The sequence below is a fragment of the Aphis gossypii genome, chromosome 2 (genome assembly GCF_020184175.1).
Source record: "Aphis gossypii isolate Hap1 chromosome 2, ASM2018417v2, whole genome shotgun sequence".
NCBI classification, from domain to species: Eukaryota; Metazoa; Arthropoda; class Insecta; order Hemiptera; family Aphididae; genus Aphis; species Aphis gossypii.
This window is the reverse complement of record NC_065531.1, coordinates 33,338,182-33,358,894: the sequence shown is the minus strand read 5'-3', so window position 1 is coordinate 33,358,894 and position 20,713 is coordinate 33,338,182. Positions and strand designations below refer to the sequence as shown.

The window sequence follows — 20,713 nt, the reverse complement described above, 5'->3', positions numbered from 1 at the left end:
AGTATCCTATCGTAAAAAAAAAAAATAACATATTAATTAATACAACGGGGTATGGGAGTTCATGCAAATGTATTATCACAGAAACGACAAACAACGGTTTTCCTAGAATTATTTACAATTTTTTAATTGTATTATTATGTTGATCGTCGATCGTGAAAATTGAATTAAGTTAATATATTATTATAATATTGTTCTGTTTTTTTTTTTGTAATTCTACGCGCGGTAAACGATTATTGACAGACTACTCTGCGAGTAAAAATAATTATAAATTTATAAACTACAATATAATCCGTTATCGAAAGAATCGGAGAATGTGCGACTGGAGATTTGCAAATCGCGCAAAACGACGCGAGCGCGACCATTGAAGACTGCCGACGACCACGGTCGACATTGCCGTTTTTCAGTAGCGGGGGGCGTACCACTTCCAAGTAGATGGCGTGCGAGTTGATCGACCCTATTCTACGGATTGCGGTGCGGTGCCGTTTTGTTTATACACATTCACACGCGCGCGCACGCACACACAAACATACACACATGCGCGCGCACACAAGCGCACACACACAAGCACAACACAGCGGCGGCCAGCGCGATGTCGATTCCGTCCTCAGTGTTCGTAGGTGTCGGTCGTGTGTCCGTCGCGCAGACGTGCCTTAGATAAAAGTAGTGCAAATTGTGTTTTGTTTTGTTTTGATTTGTTTGTAGGTATATATTTTTTCTACTCTGACAGAAGTAAGAAAGAGAACGAGAAAAACGTGTCCGTGCCCGTTTGGTTTTCTTGATTTCCTCTGGTGACGAGAATACTCTCACGCGATGACAGTCGATCACGTTCACAGGGTTATCGCCGTGATGGTTTTCGACCGTGAATAGGACAGAGACTTTTCCAAACGGGATAAATAACATTGGTATTATTACTGAACGTGCGTTGCGTGCGTTTGTGTATTTTTGAGTTCGATTGTGTAAGACACCGTTAGTGTGTGCGCCCGTGTGTATTGCCGTTCACACTATGGAAGGTAACGGGGTCGGCAAAGATTGCAATGCCCTCGGCGGATTGTTCCAGCAGATCGTCATGGACCTGAAGGTAATACCCAACTAATAAATTATAATAGTAATAGAACGCGCGAATTATAATTACATTGTTATTATTATGGTCGTTATCGTTATTCGTTATAGAGACGAGTCCGTTGTCTACCCGTGTCCCACGATATACTTAGACATACTATCAAAATAATAAGTTCGCGAATCATCGTGTGTGTGCCGTTTACCGTACCTATAATAACTATGATCTGCTGTTAGGATGATAGCTGGAAAATAAAAACATCATCTTGTTCAGATGCATAACGTCAGAACGTTATATTATATATTTATCTATTAAAATAATAAAATATTAAACATAATATCTTTATAGATTTTAATACATATAGGTACCACAATATGCGTAGGTACGCACACAATGGACTATGCGGTATAAATGTATAATAATATATGGACGACTGAAATAAATATGTCACGAGAGTAATCTAAACTGGGATTAATAGGTAGCTATCTAGTTTCATATATCATGCTATTATATTATATTTATCTGGTTAGGTTTTTGCGGGTACCTACGTGCACTATTGTAATGATTTATATCAACCATGATTGCCCATAATTTCGTCAAATATTGATTTTTATTATCCGCGGAGGTTTTACCGCAGAACAACTCGAGAACCACATAATATCTACGAATGATCGTATATGATTCACTATAGCTAGTATGTATATGGTACTGTTATTATAATAATTATCATAATACTACAGTTCTCTACAACCGTCGCTCTATTTATCCTTAGTACCTATCTTTTTTTTTTACGTCACGCGATTTATACGGGTTTTATTTTTGTTTGTCGATTCCGTTTCGTTTATTACTATTTTACTAGGTATAACGTTTCGTCGAAACATATCCATAAAACGACAAATGTTTACGAATTCCGCCCACTCGTCACATTTGATATTTTTAGTCGCATCGATACATGTGTTACATGTATAATATTACTCGACAACGTTTTTAAACTATTTTTTAAGATTGGTCCTCTGGATTTAATTGGATAGGTAGGTATATTTAAACGATAAATTTAAAACGTATAAATAACATTTTATAAGCAAGATTATTGGTAGGTATATAGTTTATTATTATGATGGATAGAATTCATCTGGAATTCAATGACTTTGGTAACATGAATAACAATATAATTCAGTACCTACAATTATTATTATTTTAACCATACGGATAAAATATTCTTTAAGTAATCTGTATAATATATTTAAAATCAATACAGTTTTGGTATTAAATATCCACCACTGCTTGTAAACCAAGTTAATTCATAATTTATTTATTCATTAATGGGTTCCATTTATGAAATATTTAATACCTAGTGTTCATAACTTATTTTAAAAATTAAAATATTAACAAGAACATATTATATCTATAATGGTTTTACCTTTAAGTTTGATAGGATTCTCAATTCACTCATTAATGTTTAAGCTAACATCGCAAAATTAGAATTACTGAACCTAAATATTGGTAGATATGTTATGCTTTAGTAAGACGGAGACCAGTGGAGATCACACATGCAAGTATGACGTCCTCGTAACACGTAAATATTTATAAATATTACGATCTTCGTTATGAGCCATGTTTTACTTGGTCACCCTATAAACTTTAAAACTTTTAAGACCATTTAAAACATCAAAATACTTAACAGTCTTAATAGTTAACATCCCATAATAATGTTAACTATACAAATGAAATTCATTACCTAATTTACTTTTTATACTTATAATTTTAGACAGATCATAGATGTTTATAATAATTGATACATTTATGTAAAGTTATAATTGTAGGAGCTTATTATAAAATATTATATTTTATGAATTATGTTTAAAAAAAAGTTTAATTGGAGGTTTCTTCTTCGTGAGATATCTTCTATATAAAATATTAATTTGAATAACATTTTAAAGGAAAACAAAAGTTTTATTACGTTTAATGTTGAAATTATCAGTTGAGTATAAGATAACAAGAGGACGGACGTTTGCATATAACGATACATAATATATTCAATATAACCAAGGCAATATTTAAATCAGCAGTTTTAACACTTATCTGGTTATTTTAATAGATAAAATTCGTTGAATTTTGCAAAATTGATAAATAACTAATTATTAAGCATCTATGTTAATATATAATAAATAACAGCTTGTATTAATTAATATTATTTTTATTGTACCTATTCTTTTATTGATCCCAATAATCTGTTTAGACTTTGGTTTCTATAGTCATTATAAAGGTTTAATAATAATTAAACATTTATAATAAATGTGTTTCCTGAATGCATACAAACATATACATATATTTATACGTATTTATAAATACATTTATCTACACTTTACCCCAGATTCAATTATTACAAAAATAGGTACGTAAAAAACAATGTTTAATAGATAGTTTAAAACCTTGTGTTCTATTATATAACTGATATATCTTTTAAAAAAGGGGAAAGTAAGCGCCCTACTGTATGTACGTTTCTTGTATACCCCGTCATTGATGAGTTTGTCACTGTTATGTATATATATGTGTTAAATTGCAATTTAACGAAAAATCATTACCTACAAACCTACAAAAAAAGGTTTTAAATTAAGGTTGTCAGTCACCATTAGGTATTTATTATACATTTATGATACATTATTTACCTATATAGCTATTAAGTAATATATTTTACTTTCTGTAATATGGTAACTGACTTAATTTTTTTCCGAAACAACGTGATTTTGACGAATTTTATCAAAATTTGAACTTCAACTGCATAATATGAAGAAAAATTGTATATTTGTATCTTTAATATTTTAAAACAATGATAACAATGACTGAGTATCTTTGTATTCAACTTTCGATGCTTTGGAACATGATACGAACAAATTGTTTTATAGAAAATATTTTAAAATGTTTATATAAATAGCTTGAAAAAAGTTAAAATATTTAGAAAATTATATGAAGTGTAGAAAATTTAGGTAGATCTATGGTTATTATTTGTTTAAGAAAAATCCCTAGAAAACTCCAATCAGAAAAAAAAACTAAAACAAACTGAAAGTCAGTTTTATTAAATACTAATTTTGCAAAAAAATTCCAACTTTTCCTTGGTTTTTTTTTTTTGTTTAAAAAGTACTACGAATTGCTTTTTACCCCTCTAAATACCCGCTAGATTCAATTTGTTTCCAGAAATCATTTTAAAAGTATAGAACTAAAATAATTTTCTTTGTGGTGCAAAAATTTAATAAAGCGCCGATGTTATTAAGTTTTAACGTTTAGTTTTAGTACTTATAGGTGATATTATGTTCTAAACTAACATTTTATATTTTTATTTATTAAATAGGTACCTACCTATACCAGGTGGCGGGTGTTTAAAAAGTTTAAACAGATCATTAGACTAATTGTCACTGCGGTTTCTAAATATTTCATGTAATAAATATATATTTGTATTATATGTTATTGTTCTATGCAGGTAACAAAATATATCCATTTATTTATCCAAACTTTTTGAATACACTGTTCATTTCATATTTCAGCAATCTATAATTCGCAATAATATTTGTATATTAAAATAAAGGTTAAAATATTATATAAGTAATTGGAATAATAACATTATTTATTTTATAATTATCTATTAAACTATCATTGGTACTAATGGTTCTTCTTTACTACCTTATAGTTCTTAAAAAAACAAACTTAAAATGGTTTTACGATTATAAACCATAAATCAATTAAATACCCATAATTAATAAAATATGTAAATTATATATAATTTTGTACACGCAACATTCGATTGAGGTAACTACGTAGCATTATGACGTACTAGATCAAATTGTACATTATTAAGTAATGACCTATGTAATGGCTAATGAGTATCTTTCCGTTCCTATTATGATATTATGTAGCTTGGTGTAGTGCTGTGCTATTCAACTATAACTGTTTTCTCTTGGCGGCCACCGCGAAATGGTAGGCATCCATCCATAAATGGCCAGGATACCGGTTTTTGCTCGTATTTGAAGTACGAGTATAATGTGCAATGCGCATACTCTATATATATTTGTACAAGTTACCACGATTTTATCGTCTGACAGCACTGACGATGACGTTGAATTACAAATAAATAATGCCAATTTTTTAGTTCTATATAGTACATAATAGAGTATAGACGTATAATGTAGTATAAAGTTGCTTGTATAAATATAGTTTATTTTTTATTACTAAAAATCTACACACAATAACTTCAAATAGTAATTACCAGAGCTAGGATTTATATACAACAGCATGTTTTTTTTGCGACTTCTGGTTATTGATTTTGTCAGTAATGTCCACGAATCACCTCATGATGAGATAGATGGTGGTGTTTTTTATTTTGCATGTTTTTGCATATTTTGGATAAAATGCATATTATTGCATTTATTGAATAAAATGAATACTATTGCATATTTCGATTATAATAATGCGAAAAATGCATATTTTATAGTATATTTCGTAATTAATATTTATAATTTATTATTCATATTTCGTATTAACTACTGGCCCTGCTGATCACAGTATAATTTTATTTCTCAATTATATTATATTAAGACAGACAAATTGTTTTTTTAACTATATTTTTGTGTTTATCTTATAAAAATTTAAATGCATATTTTTTCATATTTTAGTAAATAAAATACATATTTTACAATTTGTTATTGCATATAATCCTAGCCTTGGTAATTAGCTAGGTAGATGTATCCCAACTATTAATAAAATGTAAATTGTTTATTATTTGGTTATGCGTCTAAACATTATTATACCTATTATTTTATAATTTTAAAAATATCAAGCTAACATTCGATTAATCAGTAGTAGTATCAAAGTTTAGATTTATAAAATTTAATTATTTTAATTATACTTAAAAAATATCACAAACGTTAAAAACAAAACGAAAAAGACGGTTAGTTATATAGTTGTAAATTCTAAAGTTTAAGTTATATAACAATTAAAGCTAACAGTTATTCCACTTTATATCGAAATAATAAGCTAAAATATCAGCAAATAGTATATCAACAGTGAGATCTATGATCGATATTGGGAACATGTTTTGGCTAATATTTTCTTTATTAATAGGTATTTTTTTCCTGAAAATGTTATAAAATGTTAGCTTTTGTGCATTTAACTCTTTATTTCATGATTGATTTGGACATGAAGTCTTATATTAATAATTAAATAGCGATTTATTGAAACTATCATTGTTGTATCTGATTTTCTATTTAAGATAAATTCGTCCCATTGGTTCTGACATATGACCTTGTTAGAAGTACGGTTCATTTTCCGAATGCACTGATTTGTAAATTCCTACAGCTTTTGTCATTAATTATAATTAAGACATATAAACGATGGACTTCGCCCTCATAATACAATTTTCAATAAGATTTATTCAAAAACTTAGCAAGTAATTGACATATTTTTTCACAAATGGGTTCAAAACAGTAAAAAAAATTTCTATAATTTAAAATGCATTTGGAGTGTATTTTATTAGTTTTTGTTAATTTTATTTTATGAACTTAGATGCTTGCGTTGATTTATGATTTATCATTACATTATTTATTTAAAAATGTAAAACAGTGGATACTTAATATAACTTTATAGTTTATACATAGGTACCTAAATTTTATTTTTTTTTCTGACATCAAATTATTTAAATTTAGGTATGTTTATATTAATGTAAATTATTAACAGTTTTCATTGATCATTTTCGGGGTATACAGGTTAGTATCTCAAATGAAGAACAGGAAGTAAAAACTGGTTTTGTTTAACAGGTCAATATGTTGACGATGCTCCTCTTCAGGAGTTTGCTGTTATATGAAAGCAAATTATAAATAGTGTGAGTTATATACTATCCGAGATCAATATTTTATTTATAATTATTCATAATAAAATTTATTTTACTCTTCTAACCCACTTATAATTTATAATACTATGGTTCTTAGATAAAATTGATATCGTTAAATGTATATTATTAAAAAATAACGAATCGCGAGTAAAAAATAAAGGTAAAATAGAAATTATATATTTTAAAATATTAATTGTATAAGTTAAGTTTAAAAATAATTGTTTCTCTTGTTTTAAAAAATCGTGAAAGTTTTAGCAATATATGCACCTATGTACTATGCATGTAGCTTTTAATTTATCAATGTTACAATATACATACATAGGTACTTAAGAAAAAATGTTAATTATTTTAGAAAAATAAAATAAAATAAATTATTATTGTCGAGGTCTGTCTTTGTTTTTTTCAAATAACTTATGTTAAAAGTACAAATTAACTACAACAATAAATATTACATATTAATATAGTTATTATCGTTATTACTTTATACGAATATATACCTATACAAATTATATCGCTTTAAAATTGTAAAATCATCAAAAACAATTAAATATACTCGAATAATGTTCTTACGCTTAAGTTTTATAATAAATTAAGACATTAAAACTACACAAAATTGGTTTAGTCTAAATGCAAGTATGCTTTATTTCTGGTTGTACTTATAGGTTAGGTACTTTTCTTTGACGTAGCTTTACGTTTACATGCAGGTGTGGCGTCCTCTTTGTGTTAATAAATTCCAATTATGTTGACACTTAAAACGATGAAGGTCTTATGAGGAAATTTGTAGAAATAAATTAATGTTTATTATTTTTTTTAATAATTTTTAAGATTTAAAAAATATTTATTATGGCTGTTAAACCTATTGATTTATAAACTAAATAAAATAGGTTATACCGTTGCACATTTCTATAAATCATTTAAACTCTTTTTAAACACTTCTTATTTTTGATTCTATTTGTGCATAATTATAAATTTGATCAATATTTAATTTATTCTGTTTTTTATCAGTTTTATCTCTTATTATAACTCATCCATTTATAACTAAGACGTTTAATTATTATGCAAATAATACGTGCCCTTCATGTAGGTATTGAATAAAAATGAAAAAACCAAAAGAGATCTGTTTTAATTTATTTATTTTAACCTGTATTAATTTAAACATGTTTTGTAAAAATGGGTATCTTTAATGTTTTTATATTTTGATGATGTTGCCAATCAATAAAATGTTGATGATTTATTTTATTGTTTTATATAACTATTTAATTATTAGGTAATTACAAAATGTACAATTAAATCAGACCAAATAGGTACAATCTGTTAGGAAAAGGACTAAGAAGGATAAATAATTAAATAATTTTAGAGTATTTAATATGTTTAAAAATTCAGTAATTGTATTTCATTTTCTAGAAACAATATAATATAACCTATCGTTGACACGAAAAAACCTCCTATGTACTAAATTTGCGATTTTGAGATATTGATATCCATGGATTCAGAAAAAAATAGGCGGTCAGTTTGATAAAAACTCCAATATGCTATCACCATCGTAGAATACCTCTTATGTGGTTAAATGTTGGTCAAAATTACATAGGAGATATTGGCATGCAGGTTAGGCATGAGTTGATGTAGTATCGCGTATGAAATATACACATGGGAGATTTTTCCATGTTCATAAATGATATTACCTCCTATATACTGTTCGGCAAAAAAAAAACTAACATAATCTCATATGTGATGAAATATTTAAAATTTGTACAATAAATACAAATATATCAATTTTTTTACTTCAATTTTTTTTCAAAATAAAAAATTATATTTTTTTACATTTTTTAAATCTATTTTCATTAATCATTGATGACTTGTGATTTTTTAAAACGTTTTTCGTCCCTCTTGAAAAATTAGGTTTTAGCACATAGGAGATTTGTTTGTGTCAACGACATTATTATAGTATGATACAATAATAATATGTTTTTTTACTAAATCCGTTACTTACTTTTTCTCATTGGTTCTGCGCTTTATTGAACATGTTAAAACAAATTTGATACTGATTTTTTATCGCCCTGTCATGATAAAATAATTAATAATCAATATGTCCCGTTAATAAAAATACCTAAAAAACTAGCGACTTAGGTCGACAATTGAATTGCTGTTTGCGTGTTTTTTTGTAATATGAGTTGTGTACGTAAAAGTTTGAACTAACGATCGATTTTTAGTAAAAATAGTAAAAATATATAGCTATACAAAGTAAATTCGATTTACTATAATATTTGTTTTTTAGTGAGACTAAAGTCTATATTGGTTATAATTATGTACAGTGAATAGCGATTAGACTACTTACATAGATTATAATTTGATGAATATATTTATGAATTTTTATAAAATAATATTTAATAGATTATACGACAAATAAAAAATGAATAAACATTATGTATATTTGTTTTTATTTTTAATCTTAAATCTTTAAACCGAAATTATTTATCAGCTATATTATTAAAAACGATTAAAGTATATCTTCTTGTATTTTTTTTTAATTTGAAATGTTTTGGTATTTAAAAATCTAGTAATTTTTACTGAATATTAAATATGTCACTCTTTTTTGCGTAAATTAGTTTTGTTGAAAAAATAATATAGCAACTCGACTTAGTCTCAAGAAAACGACGCACGCAATTCGATCTAAATAATGATCTTCGCGCGCTGTTATATTCGGAAACACCAAATCCAATAATTTAATGAATCTTGAGCAAACTGTACTATTATTGCAGATCTGTATTATTTTCTTATTACAACATAAAATAGTTTTTTTATAAACCAATAATCAAACTGATACATTAATATTTTTATATTTAGTTTATCATAGATGATAGCGTATGATATTGGTACAATTTTATGAACCTCTTACTGGGGTGAATGGGGAGTGAGTTAAACGATAAAGTTCCATTTGAATTTGATACAGTTTTAAAAAATCATAATTATTTGTTAACTTTTCAATTTTATATTATTTTTAATGATTAAAATATATTCGTTTGATAACAAACTAAATATATATTATAAATGTCCAAGACTAGTTTGCTCTGTTTGCAGTTGAATTTTATATTTTTTGTATTGTTCCTTTACTTGTGATTGTCTTTTCAATTACTGTTAATACACAGTCTTAAATCATAATATTATAAGATAAAACTGATATAGAATTACCTTTAATTACCTTATTGTTTTTATAATTAAATAATTATTAGTACATACGTAAATGTATATTTGAAGTAAATAAAATATTTTCAATTTTAAGCATTTATATTAATAAATTATAAATATTGTACTGTGAGATTAGTTAATTTTTTTAATTTTCTGGTATTTTCTATCGGCTAAAAATACACTATACCCATTACAATTTACAAATTCTTAGAACAGTTAATAAGTTAGTTTACGCAAAATTCATTAAAACAAATTATTGAAATTTTATCGTTATCAAATAAAAAAAAAAATATATATATAGATTAAAGAGCTATAAGTAAAAAATTAACTAAAAACAAGGCTGGTAGAGGTACCTTTAAAACACGCAAACAGTCATTATAATATAGTTATTACATTTAAAAGTGAGAAACCATATGAAAGAACATTATATAATAGGTATCACGATTAATATTTGTTTGTTACTGCAATTTATATTTGGCAAGGTTTTTGTACAAACCATAGTCGATTTTAGTGACCGGAACAAAATTTTTATTATGCACTATACTATTAATAAAGTTTTGTTATAAAAGTTATCTTTTTTTCGAAGAATTGTCTATGGATGTTCTCTTCCCTTACGTTTTCAAATCTATTACAATTTTTTAACTTATTTACTTATTGTATTATTTTGTGTTTACAGATTGTAAATATCTTTTATAATAAAGAAAAAATTATCTTAAAATTACATATATTTTTAATTATATCGTGTATTATATTAATAATTTTAAATTTCAGAATGGAACTCCAATGTGGGAAGATTTCATGGCAAAAGCCACAAAACTTCATACGTGTCTTCGGTAAGTTTTTAATTATTAAAAGTTTAAAATAAACTGTTTAATGAAATATTTTAAATAAATTAAGTTATCGTTATTACTAATTTACACTATTTATTATTTTGAAAAATAAATTGTATATACAAATATACAACTTAGTATCTTATCCAATACCCACTACACAGCAGAAAAGTTACTCAATTTCCTACTCTTTTTTTTTTTAAGTTGTTACCAAAGAAAATAATATTTTAAACAAATTTTGATGTAGGTATAATTAGATTAATAGATCTAATTATAAATATATCTTATTTGTGTTTGGTTCGAACAAAATTTTCAATTTTGTTAAATTAAAATATTCAGTTGGGTTTTGGTTCGAACTCAAAGATAAGAGTCCTAACATCTCATCTACCCCTAAACAAAATACATGTTTACTTAACTCGTCATTTAAAAATATTTAAGTCATACAGAAACATCGAAAAAGTACGCACTACCTATTTATTGTTAAATTTAATACTCTATCTATATTTTTTGAAATTTTTTTCGTTATTATACATAAACAAGTTTTTTAAAGTTATTTATAACATTTATATTTAGGTTTACGCTCTTAATTTTATTTACTAATATTTATTTTATAAAAAAATATTACATAATATATTATATCATAAACATTATTATGCATATATGTACCTATATATAGTTTGTTTTCTTTATAAAATATGTTAATATTGTTTGCTTATTTATTTTTCCAACCTATTATTTATTATTTAATTTAACTAGGTATTAGACACTCAACTATAATTTCTTTAAAACTATAAACATATTTTTATATGTAGTCATTAACTATAATTAATATTTTTATACGTCATATAGGTAATCAATATTTTTGTAATATTAGTTATATTAAACTCTGGTTCACTTAATTTTTTTTTGTTGTTGTTAAAATTTAAACATAAATAAATTCCGACTCAAGTCAGTAAATATTAAATTAACTTTACTGGTCAAAAATTGAATTAAGTTTATATTTATTTTTAATAAGTATCATATTTATAATATAATTTGTTGTATGATAACAGATACATTGTAAGTAATGAATTAATTACTTTTTCCACAGTATAATTATCTGCTCATTGTAAGTTCTAGACAAAACATATGGAATAGTTTTTGGTTTTATAATGGTTTATAGTGTAAAGAAACATTTTGTTTTATGAAAAAAAACTTTAAAATTGAAATTAATGTTTATATTAAAATATATCTTTATAGTTAAGAAAAAGCGAGTAATGCAAAACTATTAAATAATTGGTTTAATTATTAGTTTTTTTGTTTAATTACATTTTAATTATCAACTTGGACAAATTTTTTTATTGGTTTGATTGTTACTAAGATTAATTGATTACATATGTCCATGTATAGGTTATTGTTAAAAATTATTAATTGGTTAGGTATTTATGACAAATTTGTTTAAACTCCTGAATAATATGTCCTATCTGGCCAGTGGCTACCTATATAACTTATTGGAAATTAAAATTTTATAGTTTGTTTATAATATAATTAATGTGATTATTATTATCGTTTTTCAGAGCAACTATTCATGCTATCGGAGCTTATCTAGACGCTTTTCAAAAAATTGCTGATGCTGCCACTAATGCCAGAGGTAATTTATTTTTTAAATATTATTATTGTCAATAAAATATAGCACAACATATTACTACACTTTTCAGGCATATTATTATAATTCTAACAATAAACTAAGCATTATTCTCCTATAAATATTAATAAGTATGCTGTGTTGTATTTTTATATAAATAATAATATAAAAATGCTATTTAAAAAAAAAATTAAATCATTACATTTTTAGTTCCCATTTGGAAATGTTCGTAATATTATATTAATACTAATAAATTTGTGTTTTTTAATTACCGTATCTGTACATAGTATTCTATAAATAACTTATTAGTTTATTACTATAATCTATGAAGAAGAATAATTTTCGCGTATAATTTAAAAGCCATAAATATTATGTATATGTCATAATAATTTTACTTTTATTGTTGATATAATATATTCTGATATTTATAAATATGTTTATTTCATTTCAACAATAAGACGTGTATTCTTCAAAAAAGATATAATATATCAGTAAATATTTTGAATATAATATTCAATAATAGAACGTTTTGGATAGATTTAAATTAAAAATGTAGAAATATATTATTAAAAAACGTTTTAATGTAGGTATATATTATTTATCAACATCGGTATAATACTACATTATTTTTGTATTGCAGTAAATGAATAATAATAATACATTATAATATACTTATAGACATTATAATAATATAGTACTTGTGTACTCAGTCATTGAATTATACAGCATGTTCACGCTAAGAAGTACCACTAAATATTTCAGCTGGATTATCAGTAAAGCCGTACCTATAAATGTACATCTCTAACCAGATAAAACCTTTTTGGTAGTATGCACACGCACAATATAAAATTTTTTGAATAGTAACGTAAATTTTCAATCCAATTGGGCTATATATTATTAAAACAATTTTTGTATAAAGTTTTTTTTTAATCACAAAATTTGCAATTTGACAAGTTGAAATTTATAAACAATCGATTTTAAGGATGTCCACCTATTTAGATACTCCCAAAATATATCCCATACTTTTTAATTAAAAAAATTTTTATTCTAAATGTTTTTTTAAAAAAAATAGTGTATCTTTATTATATATAAAAAAAAATTGCTGTTAAAATATGTTTCAAAAATAAGTTTTATTAAATCCCATTTTAATCTAAGGTCATTTAGATGAAGTATTTAGCGGGACCTCTTAACGTGAACACTACATTACCTATGCTGATAATTGTTAAGTGATTTTATTATTATATTTCACATAAATACATTTTAATAAAAAATACATGTCATATAATATTGTTTCATGAAATAGCTACTTAGTATATTTAATATTTGTTCATAAATATTAAATTATATGCTTAATACAAGTCAAATTTCTGTTACTTAGTCGTTAAACGACAAATACCATTATATATGTATAAGTTCGAAATTATAATAATGGTTAATGAATAATAGAAAGACAAGCAGCCGTTTTACATGCAACCTTAATGTAACTACCCTTTACAGATTATATAAATCATAAACATTATTATTTATTTACTTAAAATTGAAACTATTCACACATTTTAAAAATCTAAACTCAATTAACTTTTATTTTTTAAATTTAAGATAAATATCCTTTTTTGTACATTTAACTAAAAGTTTTTTTCAAGTAATTTAAAAAAAATTTTTACTTAAGTATCAAGTTTTTTTTGTCTATTTAATAAAACGAGTTAGAAAAAGATTGTTGATTTATAAATTGTTAATTTTCATCTAAATAAATGATTTGTCTTACTATAAATTAATTTTATAATTCCTCGATTAATTTACTTGTACAATATTTCAATAATTGGTTTTCATTTTTAATTATTTAATAATTAAGTTAGATAGGTTATAATATATCTATTGCTGATACATAAGTATATAAAACCATTTTATACCTATATAATTTATTTTATATGCTTAATATGTTGCTTTTTGTTATTCTAAAATTCTCTTATGAATATTATTCATATTCTTCTCTATAACTAATCTCCATGACAAAATTTAAAATGATATATTTTATTTATTTATATATCAGGAAATAAAGGTCAAATTATAATTTTAGTTATTTGTTGGATAACAAAAAATAGTTTTGGCTTAATCAAACCATTAGAGCAAATCATCAACAATATAAACAAATAGTGGTATGCTGTCCAGTAAACAGCATTGTTTCCTTTCCGGAAAGGATTTCCATTTGAACGATCGTTACCTATACTGAATGATAAGCACTACTAATAACATTATAATATTTCACTATCGAACTTTTTGAGTTAGTCAGTCGTTTCAGCCCCAGATATAATCACCCTCGATTTGAGGGCTGTTGGTATTTTATATGGGATTCTAACCCTCATACTGAATTTTATGACCAGGATCCCCCATTGCATTTTCAAACAACCCTCAAAATAATTATGCATGTGCACGATGCTCATTTTCGAAAAAAATATATAAACATTACCCCAAAAATGATTTTGACGCTCTCTTGGTTATTCTTAATCTTTTAGCTCACCAAATATTTATTAATGATATTATTTTATTTTTTCTAAGAATTTTTACAATCTATTACTACATAATAAGTTATATTATATATTATTTTGTATGATTAACACATTTTTTAACATGCATTTATACGAGAAAAAACCTAGTTGCATCTAAAAACTTAATCTAATCGAAATACTTAATAATTTTTTTTTTTTTAATTTACTTAAATCAATGTTAAATATTGATGTTAATAAATTCAAGTTGTTATTAAAGGTGAAGTCGAATAATGACCAAAATTAAAGTCTGTGTATAATTATGATGTATACATGCATTTAATTTCTATACTTATTTATTCTTTTAATACTAACCTATTATCATTATTTTAAAATTATAAAATACATTCAATATTATTATTAGATATATGAAAATAAAATAATATATACGCCAAGTTGTACCTATATGGTATAAGAGTAAAAGTAAATTTAAATTAAGTAGTTATCTTATCTTCTTATATACATTCATTGAAACTAAAATATGTTATGTTTAATATTTTTTATAATTTATTTGTCCAACTTTAAAGAATCATGTTTTATAAGGTAACTCAAATTGTCTCAAAATCATAATATTTTCTCTGCTATCTAAGACTGGATCGATCTATCCACTTCGAAGGAGTGGCTAAATTAGCTATAGCTACAAGTTGAAAGGGGCCACAATGTCTCCAATTTACCCCCCCCCCACACACCCCAAAAAAATGAGTAAAAGGAACTCACCAAAAGTAATAGCCCCCTTATATTATGAGTATTATGACCATAATCCAATCCTGCGAGCTGCGACTTTATTAATTCAGATGGAATTTTTATTTAACTTAATGAATATTATTATGTACTTTTATAATATTGTATCTTATACAGTTATACATAATATATCAGATATATGTTATACAGTTCAATAACTTACAATATATGTACCTATGTGACATATATAGGTAAATATACTAAGTGACGTGTTTGCTATATGCATGAAATTAATACATATGTTTTAGTAAAAAATTTCACACTTCTTAACATTATATCTAATTTCCTCGAATATTTTTGCTAAACAAATAAAATCCTATTTAATTTAATTTTTATAGGTGCTACTAAAGAAATTGGAACTGCATTGACCAGAATGTGTCTTCGTCATAGAGCAGTTGAAGCTAGAATGAAAACATTTTCAAGGTAATATACCCTAATATGAGTTATAAAATAACACACGTTGTATACGAACATGAATACACATTTTAAATCTTCTATTATTGGGTGCAGGTATAATTGTTACCTATGTAAAAAATACGTAGATGTTAAATAAATAATAATAATATGTAATACATTTTTCCTAAATTCATCTATTCTTATTGTATATTTACAATTACTATATTAATGTAGGTATTTCTATCGCAACTATATTAATTTAATTAAATATACCTACCTACTTAATTGAATATAATTTAGTGTTTAAATAGATTAATATTTTCATCAAAATTTATTTTATATCGTATTCTTTATTTTTATTTTTAATATTTTTATTTGTTAGAACTATTTAAACCTAACAAAGTTGTTATTCGATCAAGAAAATATGTATGACATGAATTATTTAAAATAATATACATTTGATATTAATACTTAAAATAAGAAATAAGTCTAAGTAGTCTGACTATAATTTACCCGATTTTCTAATAATAACCATTAGTACTTTATCTCCCTGTCTGAATCGAATATTTTGTATGCTTCATATATGACAGGAGTTAGAACGTAACCGAAACTAACTTGTTTTTTATTGAATTCGCAGCGCAATAATGGACTGTTTGGTGGTTCCGCTTCAAGAGAAACTAGAAGATTGGAAGAAGACTATTGTCAACCTAGACAAAGAGCACGCTAAAGGTAAATAAACTCAATGTTATTTCCCCATTTTTAAAATAATATTTTTCTTTTAAAATATTAAAACTACATAATATCCTAAAAACTCTAAAAATAGTTCCTCAAATATTGAATTATAAATAATTATAATTAAGTGTAAAACATTTAAATTATAAATCTGTCGATTTATTGTTATAGTTATTTAATATATGATTATTAAACTGTATAATAATATTTAATGAAAATATATACAAAAAGCTTATATTGTTTGTATACAAAAAGCTGGATGAATATCATACATATTATAAAAATGTGATAATTATTTAAAATAACATAAACTATAAGAAAAATTTTTCTGTATTAAATATTAAAATTATTATAATGAATAATTATACGCAATACACGAAGTGTTTGTAATTACATTAATAATAAAGCTATAAATTTTAAGTAAAAATGTATATTAGATAAGTACATTATACAGTACTACACAGTAAGTACAGTAGTATGTACCTATACTATAGAAAAAATAAATAGCCAATCCAAAAGAAATGTTGTAAATAAATAAGCTATTATTAATTTATAGTAGGTATACACTACACCAGTTGTTTTCAAACTTTTATAAAACACGGCACACCGTAAACTTCAAAAAAAATTCTCGGCACAATGACCATTTTTTAGATGAACAAATTTGTTTTGAGTTAATTATAAATTTATTTTCTTATATCACAATTCAATGCAATCGGTAATTTATGAAAAAACCGCGGCTCCCTGCAATTTGAAAACCACTGCACTATACACTATACACCTACTTTGTATAATGCCATGTTTTTTATATTAGACTATTCTAATATACTATACTATATTATGTTAATTGTTATGCTGCAATATAAATTATTTAAGTTAGTTACAATTTTAAATCACTTTTTTTTGCATATTTGAGCATATTACTGATAAAAATTCGTAAAATACATGTTTTTTGGTAAAATTTCTTATCTCTTATTAAAAGTAAAAACGAGTTATGTGATAACATTTGAGATTTTTATAAACTTAAACAATTGTATTAATAATTGTGTATATTTTTCGTTTGATTGTATTTTTAAAAATACCTTAATACCTATTATATATTTATACGATATTAATCATATGAGATAAAAACTTTAGTCCTCACATAAATTTAACAACATAAATTGGTAACTTTTAGTTTTTTCAGAAGAAAATAATTATCTCGTTTTACTCGACTTACTAATCATCAAATCTTATACATATATCTTCAGGAATTAAATATTTAAATCGTTCTAATATTAGGAATTTAAATTTTAGCGTAAAAAAAGGTTCAAACATTAATCAGTAATCACGTTTGGCAACAAACAATAAAAAAACGAATGCTTCACGTTTTCTATATCGTGTTTATAAACAATTTATTTAAACTTTATTAATTAACCATTAATTAATGAGTATAACACAAATGATTGAGAAGAATATTATCTAATTATCTTGAGTCCCATACATACACACAGCATGACTTATTATCATTTCCGTTTCTGAGAAAACTCCCTATTAGAGAACACTAAAATTGATGTTTCTTTTTTATCACGTGTAATATATAGTAAAAACATGTTCTTCGTAAATGTTCTACAGATCGATAATGTATAATATATTATCGAATAGTGATTTTAAAGTTGCACTTTAACATCTACAATATAACTGAAAAAAAAACATAATTCTTGAGTGATTTTTTTCATTATCTATATAAATAGTATATTTAATGTTTATAAGATTTTACTTCGAAAAATTTAATTTTAAGTTTAACCAAAACATCTAAACGTTAAATAAAATTTTAATAGATTGCTATAATAGTCTCATCAGTCAATATAGTCATTGTAAATCGAAGCGAATGCGATTTTAAATATTGCTCATATTTTTTAATAGTAAAGTTGTACTTAATTCTAATATGAACTATTAATTGGGTACCTACTAATAAGCCTTAAATTCACTACAAATATCTAATTTTTTTTATAGTTGACAAATAACGACGTTTGTTACTTATTAGTTACCGTAGCATTCAATAATTTAATTTAAAAAAATACGCAATAATATGTTTTTCCGTTGATAATGAATGTATATAATTGTTTTATATTGACATTTAAAATGATTAATAAATATAAAACATTTTATTAATATATTTTGTAACATATTATACTTATAATTTATAACTTGTCATGATTTTTTTTTTTTTGTTCAATAAAATAAAATAAAACATTTCTGCTTACATTTTTAAAGCATTAGAACAATTACATTTATCAACTTATATAATATTTCTACTTCTAATCGATTTTATCAAAATAAAATGTAAACATGTATGCCTTGTAAATATATTGTTTACTGATGAATATGTGGTTTATTGAGAATTGAGATAAATTTGCATTTATATGAAGACATTTTTATGACACAGATAAAATACGTATACTTTTTTTTCTGTCAATAAAGCTAACTAGCATATTGTTTTCTTTCTTATAACGATAATGAATAAAATACTAATCCAACATTCCCATTTACATAAATTATTCTATTATTGTTCATTACAGAGTATGATTTTTTTTTTACATTTTTAAACATTTTTATTAAACCCGCGCCTATATGTTATTGTATTATTTATTACAAGCATAAATAGGTACTATGTATAGTGTAATTGTGTGTACAAAACATAAATATACAATTATACAATTCGTAAAATATAATGTTATAGTTATATTTTATAAGAATGTTTTAAGCAGCGTTGGTTTTTTATTTGGTTAACGAACTTCTTTTGAAAATTCCCAGACTTAAAACCAAAAATTATGTATCTTATAATAAAATTATTGTACTTTTAAAGCACTCATCCGCTTCTTTCTCCTTAACAAAGGATTGTTAAAGTAATGAATTAATTTATTATAAGAAATTTGAAAAAACAGATTCCGAGTAGAGCTTTTAATTAAGATAGTTACTCTGTATTGAGTAAACTATAGAACAGAAATAATAAACCTATGCAACGCTGCAACTGTCCAAAAGAGTATCATCCTTAAGATTTTTTAGATTAAGCAAGGAATAAAATAAGGTCATCAATTAAGTTGACAAGCAAGGAAAATAAAATCCAACCTACATGTTTTATTTAACATGCGGGTGTAGTGTAATAGATGTTAGTTGTATCTTCATCAAATATGTCATAATTATGTATTTTATGTTTAAATCCAAAACACTTGCCTAGATTTAAAAGTGTTGGAAATTTTGATGATAAAATTATTAAAATTGTGCTATTACCTTTATTCTGATGTTCACTGCAGGGCTGTCAAGGTCATGTACAATAGAATTGTATATAAATACTTATTAAATTGAATGTTAACTATGACCCAATACTTAAAATTAAACGAAAAAGATTTGAGAAATCTTCTGACTTTAGGGAGATTATCTGTACTTATTTTTAAAATATTTTTATTGATTAATAATTAAATAAGTAATATATTATTTTTAGTTTTTGCTTAATAATTTAAAAATATGATTCCACTAGCTCAAGTAGTATGCTTATCTTTACAACAAACATATTATTGCCACTGAATATAATTATTATTTATTAATATTTTTTATACTTGCATTTAAATGCTTTTTTCCTTCTTCTCGATATACCATTTTTGGATAACAGCCATAAGGAAATGTAATACAATTTTAATTTCGCAACAATTAACATAGTACTTATTATAAGTAACAATTGCAAGT

At 24.5% G+C, this 20,713-nt stretch overlaps 1 protein-coding gene across 5 annotated transcripts in view; it reads left to right on the top strand.

The window, feature by feature from the left end:
• Positions 1-298: 298 nt before the first annotated feature.
• Positions 299-20,713, top strand: part of LOC114121352 (protein MTSS 2) — a 32,984-nt gene continuing 12,569 nt past the window's right edge. For all 5 annotated transcript variants that reach the window (XM_027983646.2, XM_050201049.1, XM_050201048.1 and 2 more), the window contains exons 1-5: positions 299-1,078; positions 10,896-10,957; positions 12,511-12,584; positions 16,201-16,285; positions 16,896-16,987. In XM_027983646.2, the coding sequence (XP_027839447.2) occupies positions 1,004-1,078; positions 10,896-10,957; positions 12,511-12,584; positions 16,201-16,285; positions 16,896-16,987 (388 nt within the window). In that variant the 5' untranslated portion in view covers positions 299-1,003. The remainder of the gene's footprint in view (positions 1,079-10,895; positions 10,958-12,510; positions 12,585-16,200; positions 16,286-16,895; positions 16,988-20,713) is intronic.